Below are 15763 nucleotides of genomic sequence, written 5' to 3' on the forward strand. Positions count from 1 at the left end.
ACTTTTGGCTATTTTAGTTTTTTATTCCATTTACAGAATCTTATAAATTTGAGTTTTTTTCGTACCACATGGTACAAAATGTTACAGGTTAATTTGACACACACACACACAAGGACACACACTGATCCTATTGAATCCTACGCTGGAAGATATGATTTGGCTGGCGGAGGAATACCAACTCCGCACCAAGGTCACTAGCTGTACAGTTGGAATAACTGACTCTAATCATCAGATTAATTGCCCAAGTTCTGTTAATTGTAAAATTGGTAGCATTTACAGAATGCTATGAAAAGACTTTATAAATGCAGGCGATAATTATACATGCAGAATTAGCCTTGTATTTCTTGATAGGAGTGACACAGACTGGCCAAAATGGGAGGTGGCGATGGGAGCGCACTATTTACCGACGCGGACGGCTGTAGCTGGGAGGGTGCACTCCCTCACTCAGGACCGTCTTTGGGTTTGCTCATTCAGAGGTGTGGAGGCTCCATCTGTGACCTGGTTCATATAAAACCTTGCGAATTCAGCCTGTTCTCCTCGGCATACATTAGAAACAAGCATCCATTTGATTTGGTTTGTTTGCTTAATTTAGCATCCATATCTGACACATATATTTTATCGAAGACACAAAAAGAGGTGAAAGTACAAGATGGATGAGGAATACGATGTGATCGTTTTGGGCACTGGACTTACAGTGAGTAACAATCGCCTGATTCTGTAGGAAATGCTTACTCATTTTATTGAGGTGTCATATGATACGTATCACAAAAGGAGATTAAGAATTCTCGTTTATATATTACTGCTATTTTGTCTCAATATTCATTGGATCACCTACATTTGCAACAATTGTAACAACTTGTCATAGGTTGTTATTTTATCTTTGTGATATGAAGTCATTCTATGGGTTTGCTTTTTCAAGCGCTTTGGGGAAAAGAGGATCCATTTTGTGTCAGGCTTCGTAAAGGGATGTATTACAGTCTTCTGGTGTAATGTCATTTGGGGAAAAGAGGATCCATTTTGTGTGAAACAATAGGATGTTGTACAGTAACGTTTGCAACATTTATTCATAAGCACAGATCCTGCGACATGCAGTCCGACATACACTAGGCCTAGAGACATTAGAGAAAAAAAACGTTTTTAAATTATGTATATTGAGCTTCCCCTCCCCAGCTCAAGAGTATATTGTTTCCCCGAATGGATTCATTTGACATTTGAGCTGTACATTTACGCTCTAACAAATAATAGCTAAAAAATAGATAAATGCATGTCATAGACGCTTAAATGGGTATGATGTATTACGGCTGTGCAGGTCTGAACGTGGGTTTTAATTCATATGTAATTAGTGTTGCATTGGCGAATAATTAGAGCTCTGTCTGCAGAGTAATGTTGTAACTGTTAATGTCTCCTCACACAATGAAAGAGCAGGCGCTTTAATGGAAAAATACATACAAATGCACCTTTATGTTTGACATTTTGCGAATAAAGTGAAACTCGGACACTGAGATGGAGAGAAAAAGCAACAATGTTACATAATAGCGTAGAAATGACAGTGTTGCGCCGGTGTGACGTCACGCGTTAATGGCCATAATATTGAAATACTGAGACTACGTGGGAATAAAGGTTTAAACACATCGCGACATTTGCAGACGCGAGACGTCAGGAAAACGGTTATTTGTAATGGAAACATTGCATATTTATAAGTGCGTTGCCTGTAAAATTGCATCGCTCGCTTTCGTACCAGTGCCCCATCAGTCCACAGAAGTACATCGTTGGTGCTGTTTGTCGCTCAATCGCGACCCAGCCTTGTCAAATACCGTGGGTGCGGTTTTGGAAGACCAGAAGTATCCCAGCATGCACCGTTGCATCATAGCCGGCCCTGAGAACCCCATAGAAGAGCGGCGGGGGGAGGGGGGGTAGTGATGGTGCTGCTGAGAGGGGCTCTACAATGCCGATTCTTAACCCTTCAAGCTGTCGCCTGAAGACTAAGATCGATTTAACACACAAAAAAAAACCTGAGACGGCAGGATGGTGTCTCTTTCCCGTACGGAGTCACTAAAGCTATGTTTAGTGTTTGCTCTGCCTTTCTTTCGTAAATATTTGTTTAAAACACCCTCATCACGTTTAGAACCAGTTTCTGATACATTTTTAATTGAATCAAGAACGTTTGTATGTTAATGCAGGTAACATTTTCTGCACTTTACGCACCTGTTATATTATGATGCATTATATAATACGATGATTTTATGATGCATTGTGAAGAAGTATGCCAAATACCAAACTGAATGTTAATTTGTATTTCACAAGGACACAACTGTGGTTTGTTTCTGTCCTGCAGTCTTTAAAGATTTTACTAACTACTCCCCACCCCCCAGGTGTTTAGTTTTGTTTGTGTGTGTGTGTATGTGTGTGACTCTTCCTAAAACCATTGTCCAAATGCCCATTGTAATAAATAAGACTGCATTGTTTAGAATTGTGCCAGTCAATCTCAGAGCTTACCCCTGTCATGGTACTTATTTTAATTTAAGTTCTACTTTATTCATTGTCTTAATTTTTGACGATATCACTAATTAATGACAATGCAGTCTGTATGTAGATCACTTTGTCAGTGCTAGTTATTTTGGTTTAATTGTGTTGTGAAAATGCTTTATGTGCTTGTTTAATTTACTGAAGAAACACCTTTTTGAGGCCTTGTCTCTAATTTCTGACACTGTTCTTGTCTGTACTGTCTGAGTTCGTGCATGTTTTTTATCTTTCTCCCTCAGGAATGCATCCTGTCAGGTATTATGTCTGTGAATGGGAAGAAGGTTTTGCACATGGATCGGAACCCTTATTACGGGGGCGAGAGTTCCTCCATAACCCCTCTGGAGGAGGTGAGCAGACGCACGCTCCATGCGGACACCAGTCAGGCTCTAGTGGGTGTGGTGGGTCACAGTGGGTGTGGTTACGGACCAAACACTGTCCTTTTTAGTGTAATTCTAATCAGTAAAATGAAGATGACAGTCCTAACCAGGCTTAATTCTACAACCAGTGCCACCCAAAGTGATGCTTTCCCTGCATTTCAAGACATTTAAGTTCCAACAGAAATGCTGCTATTGTTTGCTCTCTCTTTGCTGGTTGCACTGACTGAAACATGCTTCTCTGTCTTGTAAAATTGATCGTTTTGTTCCGTCTTTAGTCTCTTTCTTAGTCGGCTTTGTAAAATTCTTGAAACAGTCGCCCAAATTGTCAGAATCCTAAGCCCATATAGCAGTTAACGGGGATCAAAATCTGCCAAATTAAATGTAAAATCACCGTACATTTAGGGCACATATAATGAAGAAGAGCAGAGACGGAGTAACTGGAACCAGTTGGTGATTTACGTAGTTGCGGGGTTCGTCAAGCTGTCAGGCAGGTCATTTATATTACTGAGGCCTTATAAGCAAACAAACAGTTTTAGTCTAGCGTTTATTAATAGAATAGCCGTGCTTTATTAATCCCTATCTGCTAATTTGGTAGCTTTATCACATATCTTGTGTATGTATACAGGTGAGACCAAGGTTAGGGGTCAGAGCACAGGGTCAGCCGGCCTGCAGTGTCCTTGGAGCTGGGAATTAATGACCTTGCTCATGATCCATTTGCCTTGCCTGGTTTGGGCGTAGGGCTTTAGCCTGCTAAGCTACACCCTGCCTTGTTAGATTTTTCCTAGTATAGTTTACCAAGACATAAAACATGTATGAGTTTGAAACTACAAGAGAATTAAAACTGGTTTAAATATAGAGATTTCACTTCTGTCTCACCATATGATCATGTTGATGTCACTTTGCCCTTTCTTTCAATGCTGTGTCCTCACCTCCTGTTGCCCCATATCCGTTCCTATCACACTGCATTTCTGAGTTCGACCTGACTAACTGGTTTAATGCCCGGAGGAGGACTCTAGCCTTTTATGTACATGGGAGTTCATACGGAAGCACGTACTGGATGTTCTCCAAATTAGCAGAGTGTATTTGTGTTGTGGCGTTTCGTTTCAATCATGTTAACGGATGCAATAAAGTGTGTGTATCCTTTTAAATCGTAACATAAATATAAATCTGAATAATTAAATTTATTCTGGTTGCTTGGTTACAGTGCTATTTTTAAGTATGTTTAGCTCCGTGTGATGAGAGATGATTTAATTCCTGAATTCTGATGGTATATGAAATGCATAGTGAATAATTCAGTTTTCCTTTGTTCTGCTAGTTGTACAAGCGATTCGGAATCGCAGATGCTCCCCCTGAGGCAATGGGTAGGGGGCGAGACTGGAATGTTGATCTCATCCCCAAGTTCCTCATGGCTAACGGTTTGTTTTTATTGCTGCTTGGCTAATGTGTGTGTGTGTGGCTCTCTAACTGCAAACTGGCGATAGGCACGAATCAGGTCATCTTGCTTTTTTCTTTAGGTCAGCTGGTGAAGATGCTTCTGTACACAGAAGTGACCCGATACCTGGACTTCAAGGTTGTGGAGGGAAGCTTTGTTTACAAGGGTGGGAAGATCTACAAGGTTCCTTCCACTGAGAGCGAAGCTCTGGCCTCCAGTAAGCAAGCAGTACTTTCCAGTTCAATACTGAACAGAATATCTCACAGCTGTCTAATGCTTCAAGTTTCGAAGTAAAGGTGATTCTAGAAGTTTGTTATTTCTTAGTTAGCCCTTATTTCGGCTTGTCCGTGTGCAGATCTCATGGGAATGTTTGAGAAGAGGAGGTTCCGGAAGTTCTTGGTTTTTGTTGCAAACTTTGATGAGAACGATTCCAAGACCTTTGAAGGCGTTGACCCTAAACTTACCACCATGAGGGACGTCTACAAAAAATTTGACCTGGGACAGGATGTCATTGACTTCACTGGTCATGCCCTCGCCCTCTACAGGACAGATGAGTAAGTGCAGGGAGACTGATGCCCCCAAACACACACATGAGTGGAAAGCTGTCGTCTTCATTTGCCTGCCCTGTGCTTGCATTGTTACAGTTACCTGGACCAGCCCTGTCTAGAGACCATCAATCGCATCAAGCTGTACAGTGAGTCCCTGGCTCGCTATGGCAAGAGCCCCTACCTGTACCCTCTGTATGGGTTGGGTGAACTGCCCCAGGGTTTCGCCAGGTATGACACCTTCCTATTTTTAAATACATTAGTGAGACTTGTACTGAAATTGATTATTTGAATCAATGCAATTAAAACACCCCAGCTTGACCAGTGGTGTGCAGTGTTTGATCGCTCTCACAGCATTTGAAACCATGCATCCCCCTGTGCGCCCACAGGCTGAGCGCGATTTACGGAGGGACGTACATGCTGAACAAGCCAGTGGAGGAGATCGTGATGGAGAATGGACACGTGGTCGGGGTTAAGTCTGAAGGAGAGGTACGGACTCGCCTCACATTCTGTCTGCTGTACGATTTTTGAATAGAGAAATGTGACGATAAGCTGTGATACAAGGGCAAAAAAATACCTTATTTTAAATGGAAATCATTTTCAAAATGTAATTTGTGTACTTAATCAAAGCATGTTTAAATATTGTTGACAGAGAAACTTTAAGTACGTTGCTGAATTGTGAAAGGTGTGTATTTGAATGCATATCTCTCTTTGTGTGACTCTGCTATTCTGCCTCTGACCTGCAGGTGGCGCGCTGTAAGCAGCTGATCTGTGACCCCAGTTACATCTCAGACCGGGTGCGCAAATGCGGTCAGGTGATCCGTGTGATCTGCATCTTGAGCCACCCCATAAAGAATACCAATGATGCCAACTCCTGCCAGATCATCATCCCGCAGAACCAGGTCAACCGCAAGTCAGGTGAGACGCAGCCACTGAGAGGTGATCTTGAGACCCTCCACTCCAAGGCTCATCTTCCCTGACATCTCTGCTGTGTCTTCTTACAGATATCTATGTGTGCATGATCTCATATGCACACAATGTGGCAGCCCAGGGCAAGTACATCGCTATTGCCAGCACCACGGTGGAGACCAGCGAGCCGGAGGTCGAGATAGAACCCGCGCTAGAGCTGCTGGAGCCCATTGATCAAAAGTAAGGCTTATGGGAGTTTTACCTACACACAAATGTTTTGAACGGAACAAAAAATGATTGGTTTGCTCACTGAACCAATCAGATTGAAGAGGAGGTGGGTCCAAGCAGCTAGATTAGATTTCACCAACCAGTCAGATGTCTTGGTCCCACCCCTCTAGTTGCCTGCAGCCTCCACCTCTAGAATCTTGGTTATCTCTTCAACTCACTTTTCATTCTGTCCTCACAACGTTAATGTGTAACATTCCCACAAGTGTAAATAAGTGTAATTTGGCTTTTTCTCCCATTCAGTCCTTCCAGTCACATTGAGGGTACGTTTGAGGTTGGAGGACCAGTTTTTCATTGACTATGTACCAAGACAAACGATTCACTGCCTGAAAATGTGCTGTAGACCACTGATGAATTGTAGTTAGGCAAGTCTTATACCAGGTGGTGAGATTTAGCTGTCCTCAGCACTGCCTGTGCCTGACCTGTTTTGTTATGTCTGCATCGGCAGGTTTGTGGCCATCAGTGACCTTTATGAGCCTACAGATGACGGCACCGAGAGCCAGGTTAGCGGCGTGTCGTTTGAGCGCACCAAGCGCATGAGAGAGACTGGAGAAATGCCTTGGGTCTAACTCTGTGTTTGTGGTTCCGCCCCAGATTTTCGCCTCACGGTCGTATGACGCCACCACCCACTTCGAGACCACCTGCAACGACATCAAGGACATCTACAAGCGCATGACGGGCAGCGACTTTGACTTCGAGAACATGAAGCGCAAACAGAACGACGTGTTTGGTGAAGATGAGCAGTGAGGCGGAGAGGGGGTGGGTTTTCCGGAGTGGGTGAGCAAACGGGGGGCTAGAGTTCAGTGGGGGGGGGTGTGAGGTTGGGGAGGAGGAGAAAGCTGTAGAGGGCGTGTCAGTCCAGATGCCCTCCCCCTTCCAAACGCGCCTCTTCCTCTCACCCACCTCCCCTCTCTGAATGTTCCCAGGACCACAGATTCACCTCTCCTACAGCCCACTACGAGGCAAGCTTGACACTTCTGGAGGGTTTTTTCGTTCTGTTTTTGATTCCGTGCTGATTAAACTTCTGTCTGTGAGCTGCACACACAAGTCGTGAGTCCCTCCCTGGAGTACCTGGGGACAGTATGCTTTTGGTTTTTTTTGTTTTTTTTTTTTTTTTTTTTAAAAAAAACAAGATTTCTATTCCTAGGACACGTTTTCTTTTGGCTAAGTTTTGACTGCACTGTCTTTGTCAGTGGCTCAGTGCTTTGGTCGTTGTCATTTCTGCTTTTTATCGTGGGTTAGAGGGTCCCATACGTACGTGCACAGACACACAAATCATTGCAGTTAATACACACACCTATCAATTACCTGCTGAACTTTGGCTGTGGAATGAAGTTGAATGTTTATAGGTGACATTGAAGGATTTTTCACGGCCCCTGGGTTGTTGCTGTATACCAAAATTAAGGGACTTTTTGGGATTTATGGGCATAACATTCCCATGTCTCCTGAGAGGGATCATGTGACTGACAGCACGTTTTCGGTCCCTTCTTACAGGGGACACGTCCTATAGATTTCTGTCTGTTAAGAATTCTGATCAGCCTGCTTTTTCTATCTCAGTGTCTTGGCCCAAAATACCCTTGAAAAAGACATGAAAAGAAAATCCCAGTACAAGCTGGTCGTCTTAATTCCCCACCCTTTTACGTGGAAGATCAGTGTCACAGCCAGAAGCTTGGGGGGTGTCTGAGTGTGAGCTGAAGGTAGCTGGCCTAGTGGTTAAGGACATGGACTGGTGGTTTTGAAGGTTACTAGATAAATGCCCAGGAATGCCTTATAGTGATGCTCGGTAAGGTTAATTGAGACTTAACTGTGCAAATGGGTAAAAGTGTAAGTGTTAGGGTAAAACTGTCAGAGAATATCTAAAAATGTTGTGGTTTCTTGTGAGCTAAAACTGTGAATTTGATTCTGAAGAGTGGAAGGCAGGAGAGCAGGATGAGATTGAACCCCAAAGGTCTGGGGGTTTGGGACTTTTTTCTAAACCTTGTTTGTGAGGTTTGGCTGTTTCTCATGTGGATTTAGGAAGCATTATGTGAAAGGGTGGTGAATATAGATTATGGGGGGCGGGGGGGGGGGGGGGCACCAGTCTATAATTCTGTCTGTAAAGCGTGTGTCAGTGTGAGGAGTTATGACAGTTATGACAGTGGCATGGTTTGTTTGGTGAAATCTGGTGACTGGTTTGGCTGTGGTCTGAAGCGAGATTTTTGAATTTCCTGTCTGACAGTCACATGGACTCCACAATTCTCTTCCTCTTTCTCCCATCAGCTGCCACACTTTGCCCCTGATATGTCTTAATTAGCAGACCTCTCTTATGTTCTTACTTTGGTGGGAGGAAGAAGGGCTGTTTAGGCTTGTGTTGAATTAGTAGATAGTTAATAAACTAGAAAAAAAACTACTGAAAATGAAAACGGGAAAGACTAGGAATTCTTTAATGCTTAGCTCAACTGGAAACTAATTTCATGTTTCAATTACACACTACTCTTTAGTAAAACCTTACTAGATGCCAAACAGTTACAAGAGATGTGTGGTTATACAAATACAATTGCTTAAGGCTGTTTAAAGCTAAATGTCTTAAAACAGACAGTTATGACCAGGTCAAATCTGAGCATTTATTTCTTTCCGATGCTAACATTAATGTCTGTGATTAACGCCTGTATTCACACCCATTCCTCTTTGGGCAGGCTTGCCCATAGGTTATACTCATGGGAACAATGACATTGAAGCTGAAGAACCTCAAAGCAGCTGCTTTGGTGAAATAACCCTGTTCTACTGCTCATAGCCTTTGCATATTAGTCGATAACTAAACATTCCATTCCAACAGAAAAGGGGTAACTTCATCGAAACCTCAAAAAGCTTGCAGTTGAGTCTGAAGTAAAACCTTAAAGCTCCTTTGTCATCCAGATTTTTTTTGTCATCCCTGTCCATAGCTGCATGTCCCTGAATTATGAAAATTTGAATTTTCTCATCTTTGAGGTTCAGTGGAACAGTCACCAAATGAAAGGCTTGATCTGTGCTGTGCACTTAAAAACATATCTCTGTGAAATTGGTGAAACTGGAATCGTCAGGTTTAAACTAAAATTTGTTTTATTCTTTCCCAGATATTCTTTCCACTTCATGGTTATTTGACTGAAGACATTGTTTTATATTTTATTTATTGTAATATTGCCTGGTTCATTTGATGTATGTGATGAAAACAGTTTAAACAGTAAATTCTCTTCTGACTGTCCTGTTCAGACTTACCAGTAGATGGCTTGTGGTTCTTATTTGAACACTAAAATGTCAACGATACCAAACTTCTTGTACAAGAAATTAAATAAAAGAAAATATGAATACAGATATTAAAATAAATAGCACATGGTAAACTGAGCGAATGCGGATAATAACTTGTGTTTTTTGGCCTGATGGTGTCTCCACATGTCTTCTGTTTGACTCAAATAGCTGAAATATATCAGTATCAAAATAAAGGTTAACAGAATCATGACATGGATCATACATGCATTTCTGTCTGTAATGCCCATAATATTTATGCAATGCATTTAAAACTGCTATTGAACTATAATAATATTGAACATCAATGACTGATAGTACATGTATTGCAGGACCTAATGGTGAAATCACTCTGCCAACCACCGGATTTAAACTGCTTACCTTTCACTCACAAGCAACAGCATGCTGACCCCCTGAGCCACATGGCCCCACACTTACAGTCCCTTACATTTCTCCTCTTCATATAAGAATTATAGACTTAGGCATCCATTTTCTATACCTGTTTGTCCAGTGCAGGGTTGTGGGGGTCCAGAGCCTATCCTATGGGCACCAGAGAGGGAACGTCCCAGGACGGGCCACCAACCCATCACAGTGACCAGGACATCATTATGAAGAATACTTGGAGCACACAATGATACTACAGTTATATGTATTTTTTATCTATATTGAAATATGTTTTGGTTGCAACTATGTAGTTTTGAAAAATCAAACCAAATAACTGCTGTTCTACTGGCAGTGAAAAGAAAGATTTTTTTAGTGTCAGCTTGGATTCTGGGATAAATGCAGCTGGAATGAGAAGGCAGTTTTTTTTTGCCATTTCTCGTATTCTTCCTTGTTTAACTCCAACAAAATAAGGACGTATTTCAGACCAATTGGCTAAAATACCAGCTTCATAATTCTGAGGATTAAACTGCTTAGCATTTTTTATATTACTTTAAAAGGCTAAAACAGAAGGAAGCTATTGTCTGTTAGCTTAAACCAGACCTGGATAAAAGTGCTATCACTAAAATAAAATGCTATGAATTTGAGGGCAAATCTATGAAGATGAACAGATGTTTGCCTACAATTACTCATTTGAAATAATAATATATGTGTAGTTAAACATGAAAATGCACTGGTTCAATTGATTTCAGCATTTTCTATATTTTCAATAAAGGGAAAATATGTCTATTATTGGAGTTGTCATGAGACACACAAAAAATGATCTAAAATGCTGTTGAAACTGTAAGTTTGGTAATCCACAGAACATAATCACCCGGCCCGGCATTATACAGTAATTAATGAATAGGACAAGCGGATATAGAAAATGGATGGATGGATGGATGGATGGACGGACGTGAACTGTGTAGTTACAGGGAACGCGATTCACACTCCGGAACATTAGGGGGCAGTGTACGCATTTCCATTCGCCGCTGTCGGAGATGCTGCTCACCCTCCACCACATTAGGGGGCAGTCTGCGCTTTTCTTTATCGTATTTGGTTCTCGGTCTGGAGATCCCGAAGAAGGAAGAGCGGAAACTGCGCTTGTGTTCTTTGTAAAGTGTAAGAGGCTCAGTGAGTTCTTCTCTTAGTTTATGTTACTTTTTGAAGTCATATATAGATGTGCTTACAGTCTTTATAGTTGGTAACAAATATTGTTAAATATATAAAGTCTAACAGTATTCAATTATTTTATTGTGTATAGACGGATCTGAGACAATGAAGTGTCGGCGGTTATGAAAACTAGTTTTGACAATGACTCCGTGTTTCTAAAACAAGTTTTTAAATAAAGGTGTGTTATATGTTAGTATTATTTGTTAATGGTACTGTCTTGTTTGGGCGGGGTACACATTTGCTCGGTAGCCGTTGATGTAAATTTCATTCAGTCCCGGTGATATTGCCACTCTCTGCTGTCCCCACAGGAACAGCATGTCACAGCGGAGGGTTTCCCATTCCCAATCCCGCCCTTCAACGGTCAGTCGCGAATCTAGCCCGAAAACGTGCACAATACTGCCCAGGACCAGTCCAATATGTAGCGAGATGTTGTTTTGTTTTCCCCCAGAACATGCATATAAACTGTCCTTTTAATGTACTATAATACAGTAGCAATGTGGGAAACCTTATAGAGGCACGTGAACTTCACTGAAAAACAATACATTGATTTTTAATTTAGCTTCAATGTAAAATTAAGCATAAGCAGCCTCTACTGAAGTAGCTGTTTTGCGAACTGAAGCTACTGAAGTAGCTTTTCACACATCGTTTTTTTTTTTTACTGACATAATGCAAGTAGAACTGGGTAAATGTGTCATACACCCTGTTTGCCTTGTTTTCTGGTCTCCTGATTCTGGACACCAGAGCCGGCAGGTAATTGAGGATGATGAGGAGGATCTGTCCTTCACTCTACCCAGCTCCTCTCAAGTGCAGAGAGGGATGGATCGCCTCACATCAGCTGAGGTGGACAGAAAGGTTTGTCCGAACACAGCTTTGAGAAAGATGCAGTGTGGTGATTGATCTGTAGATACCTTGCTAGTTTGTGGGACAGTCTCACATGTGCTGCTGAAAATAAGAAATGAAAGCACCCCGTGTGAGAGCTCTGCTTGAGAACTTGCTGATGCCTGTCTATATGTTCCTGTCCAGATAGCTGAGGTGGTCCAGTTTATTCTTATCAAGGATCAGAAAAAGATTCCCATCAAGAGAGCAGGTCTGTGCTTTTGTGGTTTGGGGGTGAAAAGCACTTAAGAATCCTATTGTAGTGCATAAACCAGGAATACAATATTGTTCTGCATAAACCAGGAATACAACGCTTCTCTATGCTGCTGCACTACATAGTGAGCGGCAGTGTTTCAGCTCCATGTTTTCCCTTTTGGTTATCTGACCTGTTCTACAAACTACAGACCAGTTTGTTTAGACTTCTTGTGAATTGCCTTTAGGTTAGTATAACATGTTGGCAAGTCTCGCTTCTGTATGGGTTGCTCTAATGGAATGGACATCTAACCTTTCCTCTAGACATTATAAAGAATGTTATCAAGGAGAACAGGAATATCTATCCAGAGATCATGAAGAAGGTTAACGTGACCTTTGAAAAGGTGAGTGGGAAAAGGCTTTGAAGTTGTGTAGTGTGCTTGCAGGCTGTATGTGTGTGAAATTTGAAATGTCAAAGCGTCCTAAAAGTCCTACTAAAAATGGAAAGGAGAGTATGTTAGTATGTTGGCGTGTCGCCTCACCATTGTAGAAATGCTAGGGATCAGATCTCTGCTTAGCTGACACCTGTTTACATGCCTGTATATTCTGCTGAAGTGCTTGGCATTAAGAACCTGTCTCAAACCAGCAGGAAATCATCCGCTTAACCCCCAGGCTGTTTACCACAGTGCGAAAGCAGGCTGATCTGTTGTCATTTTTTTCCTGAGATTTGACACTAGGTCTCTGCATTATGGCAATCAAAACGTGTCTCGATCTTATAGGTGTTTGGACTGAAGCTGGTGGAGATTGATGTCAAGAATCATGCTTTTATCCTAGTCAATAACCTGGAGCAAGTCACAGACCAGCTGGCCAGCATGTGAGTGACGCCCTTTTTTTGTTGTTGCAAAAATCAGACTCGACCACCCTTTTCCCCCGAAAGGCAGATATATTATGGTGAAGAATGACAACATGTTAAGGATGCAGGCCAACGCAGCTGAAACAGCCTTTTCTGCCATAATACCATTTTGTTGACAGCTGTAGCAGTAAGTTTTAACCTCCTTTTTAAACTGACTTTATCATCAGTATTTTATATTTAGCCCAGTGAGTTATTTATGTTTGCTAAAACTGATTGATAGTTTGAGTAGAAATTAGTACTTCAATGAATCCAAGACTTGGATCTCTCCCAGCGTGTTTCTCGTCCTTTGGCTGCACTCCTACTTTATTTTTCTTCTAAATGTGGCCTCTGTCCAAAAACTGGCAGCTCTGACTGTTGCTGTCCAAAACTGATGATCGCTTTCTATGTAATGAAATCTTTTAAATCACGTTTTGGGCTGTCGAGCTCCATCCTGCTGTAAAGAAACGATGCACCTGTTTCTTTAAATCGTCCGGCCGTTACGGACAGGCACTGATCGTGTGCCAGTCTCACGCGGACGTCCATCTGCTTCAGGAACCCAGCTCACCCTAAGACAGGACTGCTGTTCGTCATCCTGAGCGTCATTTTCATGAAGGGTGGAGCCGTCAAGGAGGGTGAGGTGAAATTTAAATCCTAACCTTGGCCTGACTTTTCCTCCATTTCTGATTGATGATTCACTGCTCTGTCTGTCTGTTTTTTTTCTTATGTTAATTCCTGTGGAACCTGCAGTCTGTAGCCTTCCAAGATGTACAAACTCTCGAAAAAGTGTTTTTCCATTGAGAAGCTAGGTGAATAGGTGGTAGGCTAGTTTAGTAGCCGTTTGCTCATTGTGTAGTCATTTTATTTTTTTTCTCCCATTTAAATTATTATATAGTCTGTGCCTCTTTGAATGGAAATGGAGGACACCCAGCCTGGAAGGGTTTTTTTTTTGTCTGTTTCCTCCCACCTTTGGCTTGACAGTGGAAAGTTTGTAATGGGTGATGTATGGGTAGAACCTCTTCCTCTTGCATTTCCTGCTTCTCATCCCTCTGTGACCTTACTTTCTGCAGCCGTAGTGTGGAACACCCTAAAGAAGCTGAGAGTGGATACTGGGTAAGATGAAAGAACCACTAACCCGTCCCTTGGGTAGCACTTTAAGTTGATTGTTTAGCATCCTGGAATCTGTGTCCTTCTGCAGGGAGAGGCATGAGGAGTTTGGAGATGTGAAGAAGCTGCTCACAGATGAATTTGTCAGACAGAAGTAAGTTCACCAGACCAGCTAAGGGCATGACGCTTTGTAGTCACGCAGCGCATTTCTGAAGGTACTTCACGCCTTTTTAACCTTGCTTACTTATCGGCCAAGTGGCTCACTGCGATAAGCAGCTGTGCTGAGGCACAGAAGGTCCTGGGTTCGAATCCTGACTGTGAAAGTTGGTGTGCTCAGAGCAGGCTTCTAGCAAACCATAGAGTGCCTGTTTATACCACACCAGAGAATAACATGGGGTCAGGGGCCAGTCAGAGCCCAGCAAGGCTTATCGGTGCTCTGAATGGAAACCTACCAACCACACATTTTAAAGCAGACGTGACCTGCTTTTAACGTGACTTGATGTGACTGAATGGCTCATTTGAGGCTGATCGTGTCCCAGGTACCTGGAGTACGTGCGTATCCCCCACACCGACCCCCCGGAGCATGAGTTCCGTTGGGGCTTACGGGCCGAAAGAGAGGTCTCTAAGACACAGCTGTTGAAGTTTGTGGCCCAGGTGAGAGTCCCCGTCCAGTAGGCCTTGATCTCAGTGCTCAGTCTGTGCGACGCCGCCACCTGTAGGTACGAATTTGGCCTCTAATTGTCCGACTCCTATAAAATCACAGGAAGGACTCATCTCAAATTAGACCTTTTAGAAGCTGATTTTTAATCTAAAGGTTTGTTTTGTGCAGTTTTCTCCCATATTCTTTCCCCATATTTACCGCCTCCGTATTGCCCCCAGCTTCATGAGAAGGAGCCTCAGAACTGGCCCAAGCAGTACAAGGAAGCCATGACCTCTGATGCAAGGAGCAGCCAGGTGTTGTGACTGTGGGGGAGGGAGGGCCCCTGCCCGCGGGGGAGGCCCGCTGAGCGGCTCGGGCCCCTGCCCATGGGGGAGGCCCGCTGAGCGGCTCGGGCCCCTGCCCATGGGGGAGGCCCGCTGAGCGGCTCGGGCCCCTGCCCATGGGGGAGGCCCGCTGAGCGGCTCGGGCCCCTTCCTGCAGGAACCCTGATGACTTACCTCTGTTCTGTATCTCTGAATTTGTAAGCTTTTATATATAATTTAATAAATTGTTACCTTCGTGGCTCTTTACAAACATGAATGGTACTTGACTGGCACTTCTGAGTCAACCCTGAAGTTACTTAGAAGCCCATTTTAAAGTTTTTGGTGGTTTTGCAGTTCACCAACCCATTTCTGCCCCTTGCAGTGCTTTCTATTAAGGGCAGTACTAAAGGTGGCTGTATACTTTACACAAAATTTACAGAATCAGTGATTTAGCAAAAAGTGACGTCATAAGTGCCATAATCACTGCAGTGATCCCGGTTTCAGCACACTGCCGGCGCGGGGTCCCCGAGACACTTTTCTTTATTCTGATCCCACCCACTCTGACTGGCTGACATAAGTGTGGTGTCGCACGGTTGGTCAGCAGGACTAATTATGCAGTTACCACTGTGCTTTGCACTGCACTTTAAATACTGTAGATTAATGTGTATTCATGTATTTCTGTCAAGAGAACATGTCCTAATGATATATCTGCTGTGAGCATGTAGCCTTGTCGTTTAAATCGTTGGCTTTCCTGTTCGTGCCACTTAGCATTAAACAAATAGTGGCTGTAAAAAAGGAGAGAAAAACATCA

At 42.9% G+C, this 15763-nt stretch overlaps 2 protein-coding genes and 1 non-coding gene across 6 annotated transcripts; all 3 read left to right on the plus strand.

The window, feature by feature from the left end:
• Nucleotides 1–447: 447 nt before the first annotated feature.
• LOC125747855 (rab GDP dissociation inhibitor alpha) lies at nucleotides 448–9436 on the plus strand. The gene is made up of 11 exons (XM_049023398.1): nucleotides 448–694; nucleotides 2763–2870; nucleotides 4216–4315; nucleotides 4415–4549; nucleotides 4688–4886; nucleotides 4977–5108; nucleotides 5267–5366; nucleotides 5624–5795; nucleotides 5882–6026; nucleotides 6520–6574; nucleotides 6666–9436. The coding sequence occupies exons 1-11, from the start codon at nucleotides 650–652 to the stop codon at nucleotides 6816–6818; spliced, it is 1344 nt and encodes a 447-aa protein (XP_048879355.1). The 5' UTR covers nucleotides 448–649; the 3' UTR covers nucleotides 6819–9436.
• A 1355-nt stretch (nucleotides 9437–10791) lies between these two features.
• ndnl2 (necdin-like 2) lies at nucleotides 10792–15760 on the plus strand. 4 transcript variants are annotated; one of them, XM_049021758.1, is made up of 12 exons: nucleotides 10851–10886; nucleotides 11017–11103; nucleotides 11234–11285; nucleotides 11667–11777; nucleotides 11949–12012; nucleotides 12318–12397; nucleotides 12773–12867; nucleotides 13438–13517; nucleotides 13953–13995; nucleotides 14081–14143; nucleotides 14529–14643; nucleotides 14869–15760. In XM_049021758.1, exons 3-12 carry the CDS (start codon nucleotides 11241–11243, stop codon nucleotides 14950–14952), a joined length of 780 nt encoding a protein of 259 aa, XP_048877715.1. In that variant the 5' UTR covers nucleotides 10851–10886; nucleotides 11017–11103; nucleotides 11234–11240; the 3' UTR covers nucleotides 14953–15760. The 4 variants fall into 4 exon arrangements, with proteins under 4 accessions (XP_048877713.1, XP_048877712.1, XP_048877715.1 ...); XM_049021756.1 differs by lacking the exon at nucleotides 11017–11103 and having other exon boundaries at nucleotides 10792–10874; XM_049021755.1 differs by lacking the exon at nucleotides 11017–11103 and having other exon boundaries at nucleotides 10797–10886.
• On the plus strand, nucleotides 14314–14413 carry LOC125748213 (small nucleolar RNA SNORA11). The gene has a single exon (XR_007399493.1). It is a non-coding gene; the product is annotated as a small nucleolar RNA SNORA11 (small nucleolar RNA).
• Nucleotides 15761–15763: the final 3 nt, after the last annotated feature.

Source organism: Brienomyrus brachyistius, chromosome 8 (genome assembly GCF_023856365.1).
Source record: "Brienomyrus brachyistius isolate T26 chromosome 8, BBRACH_0.4, whole genome shotgun sequence".
In the NCBI taxonomy this organism is placed as follows: Eukaryota; Metazoa; Chordata; class Actinopteri; order Osteoglossiformes; family Mormyridae; genus Brienomyrus; species Brienomyrus brachyistius.

Excerpts from the sequence above, each read along its gene's own strand:
- LOC125747855 (XM_049023398.1), top strand. The coding sequence starts at position 650 with ATGGATGAGGAATACGATGTGATCGTTTTGGGCACTGGACTTACA. Across the intron at positions 695-2,762 it reads TTTTGGGCACTGGACTTACA|GAATGCATCCTGTCAGGTAT; the intron begins GTGAGTAACAAT and ends TTTCTCCCTCAG. Across the intron at positions 5,796-5,881 it reads CCAGGTCAACCGCAAGTCAG|ATATCTATGTGTGCATGATC; the intron begins GTGAGACGCAGC and ends GTCTTCTTACAG.
- ndnl2 (XM_049021756.1), top strand. The coding sequence starts at position 11,241 with ATGTCACAGCGGAGGGTTTCCCATTCCCAATCCCGCCCTTCAACG. Across the intron at positions 11,778-11,948 it reads CAGCTGAGGTGGACAGAAAG|ATAGCTGAGGTGGTCCAGTT; the intron begins GTTTGTCCGAAC and ends GTTCCTGTCCAG. Across the intron at positions 13,518-13,952 it reads GGGTGGAGCCGTCAAGGAGG|CCGTAGTGTGGAACACCCTA; the intron begins GTGAGGTGAAAT and ends TACTTTCTGCAG.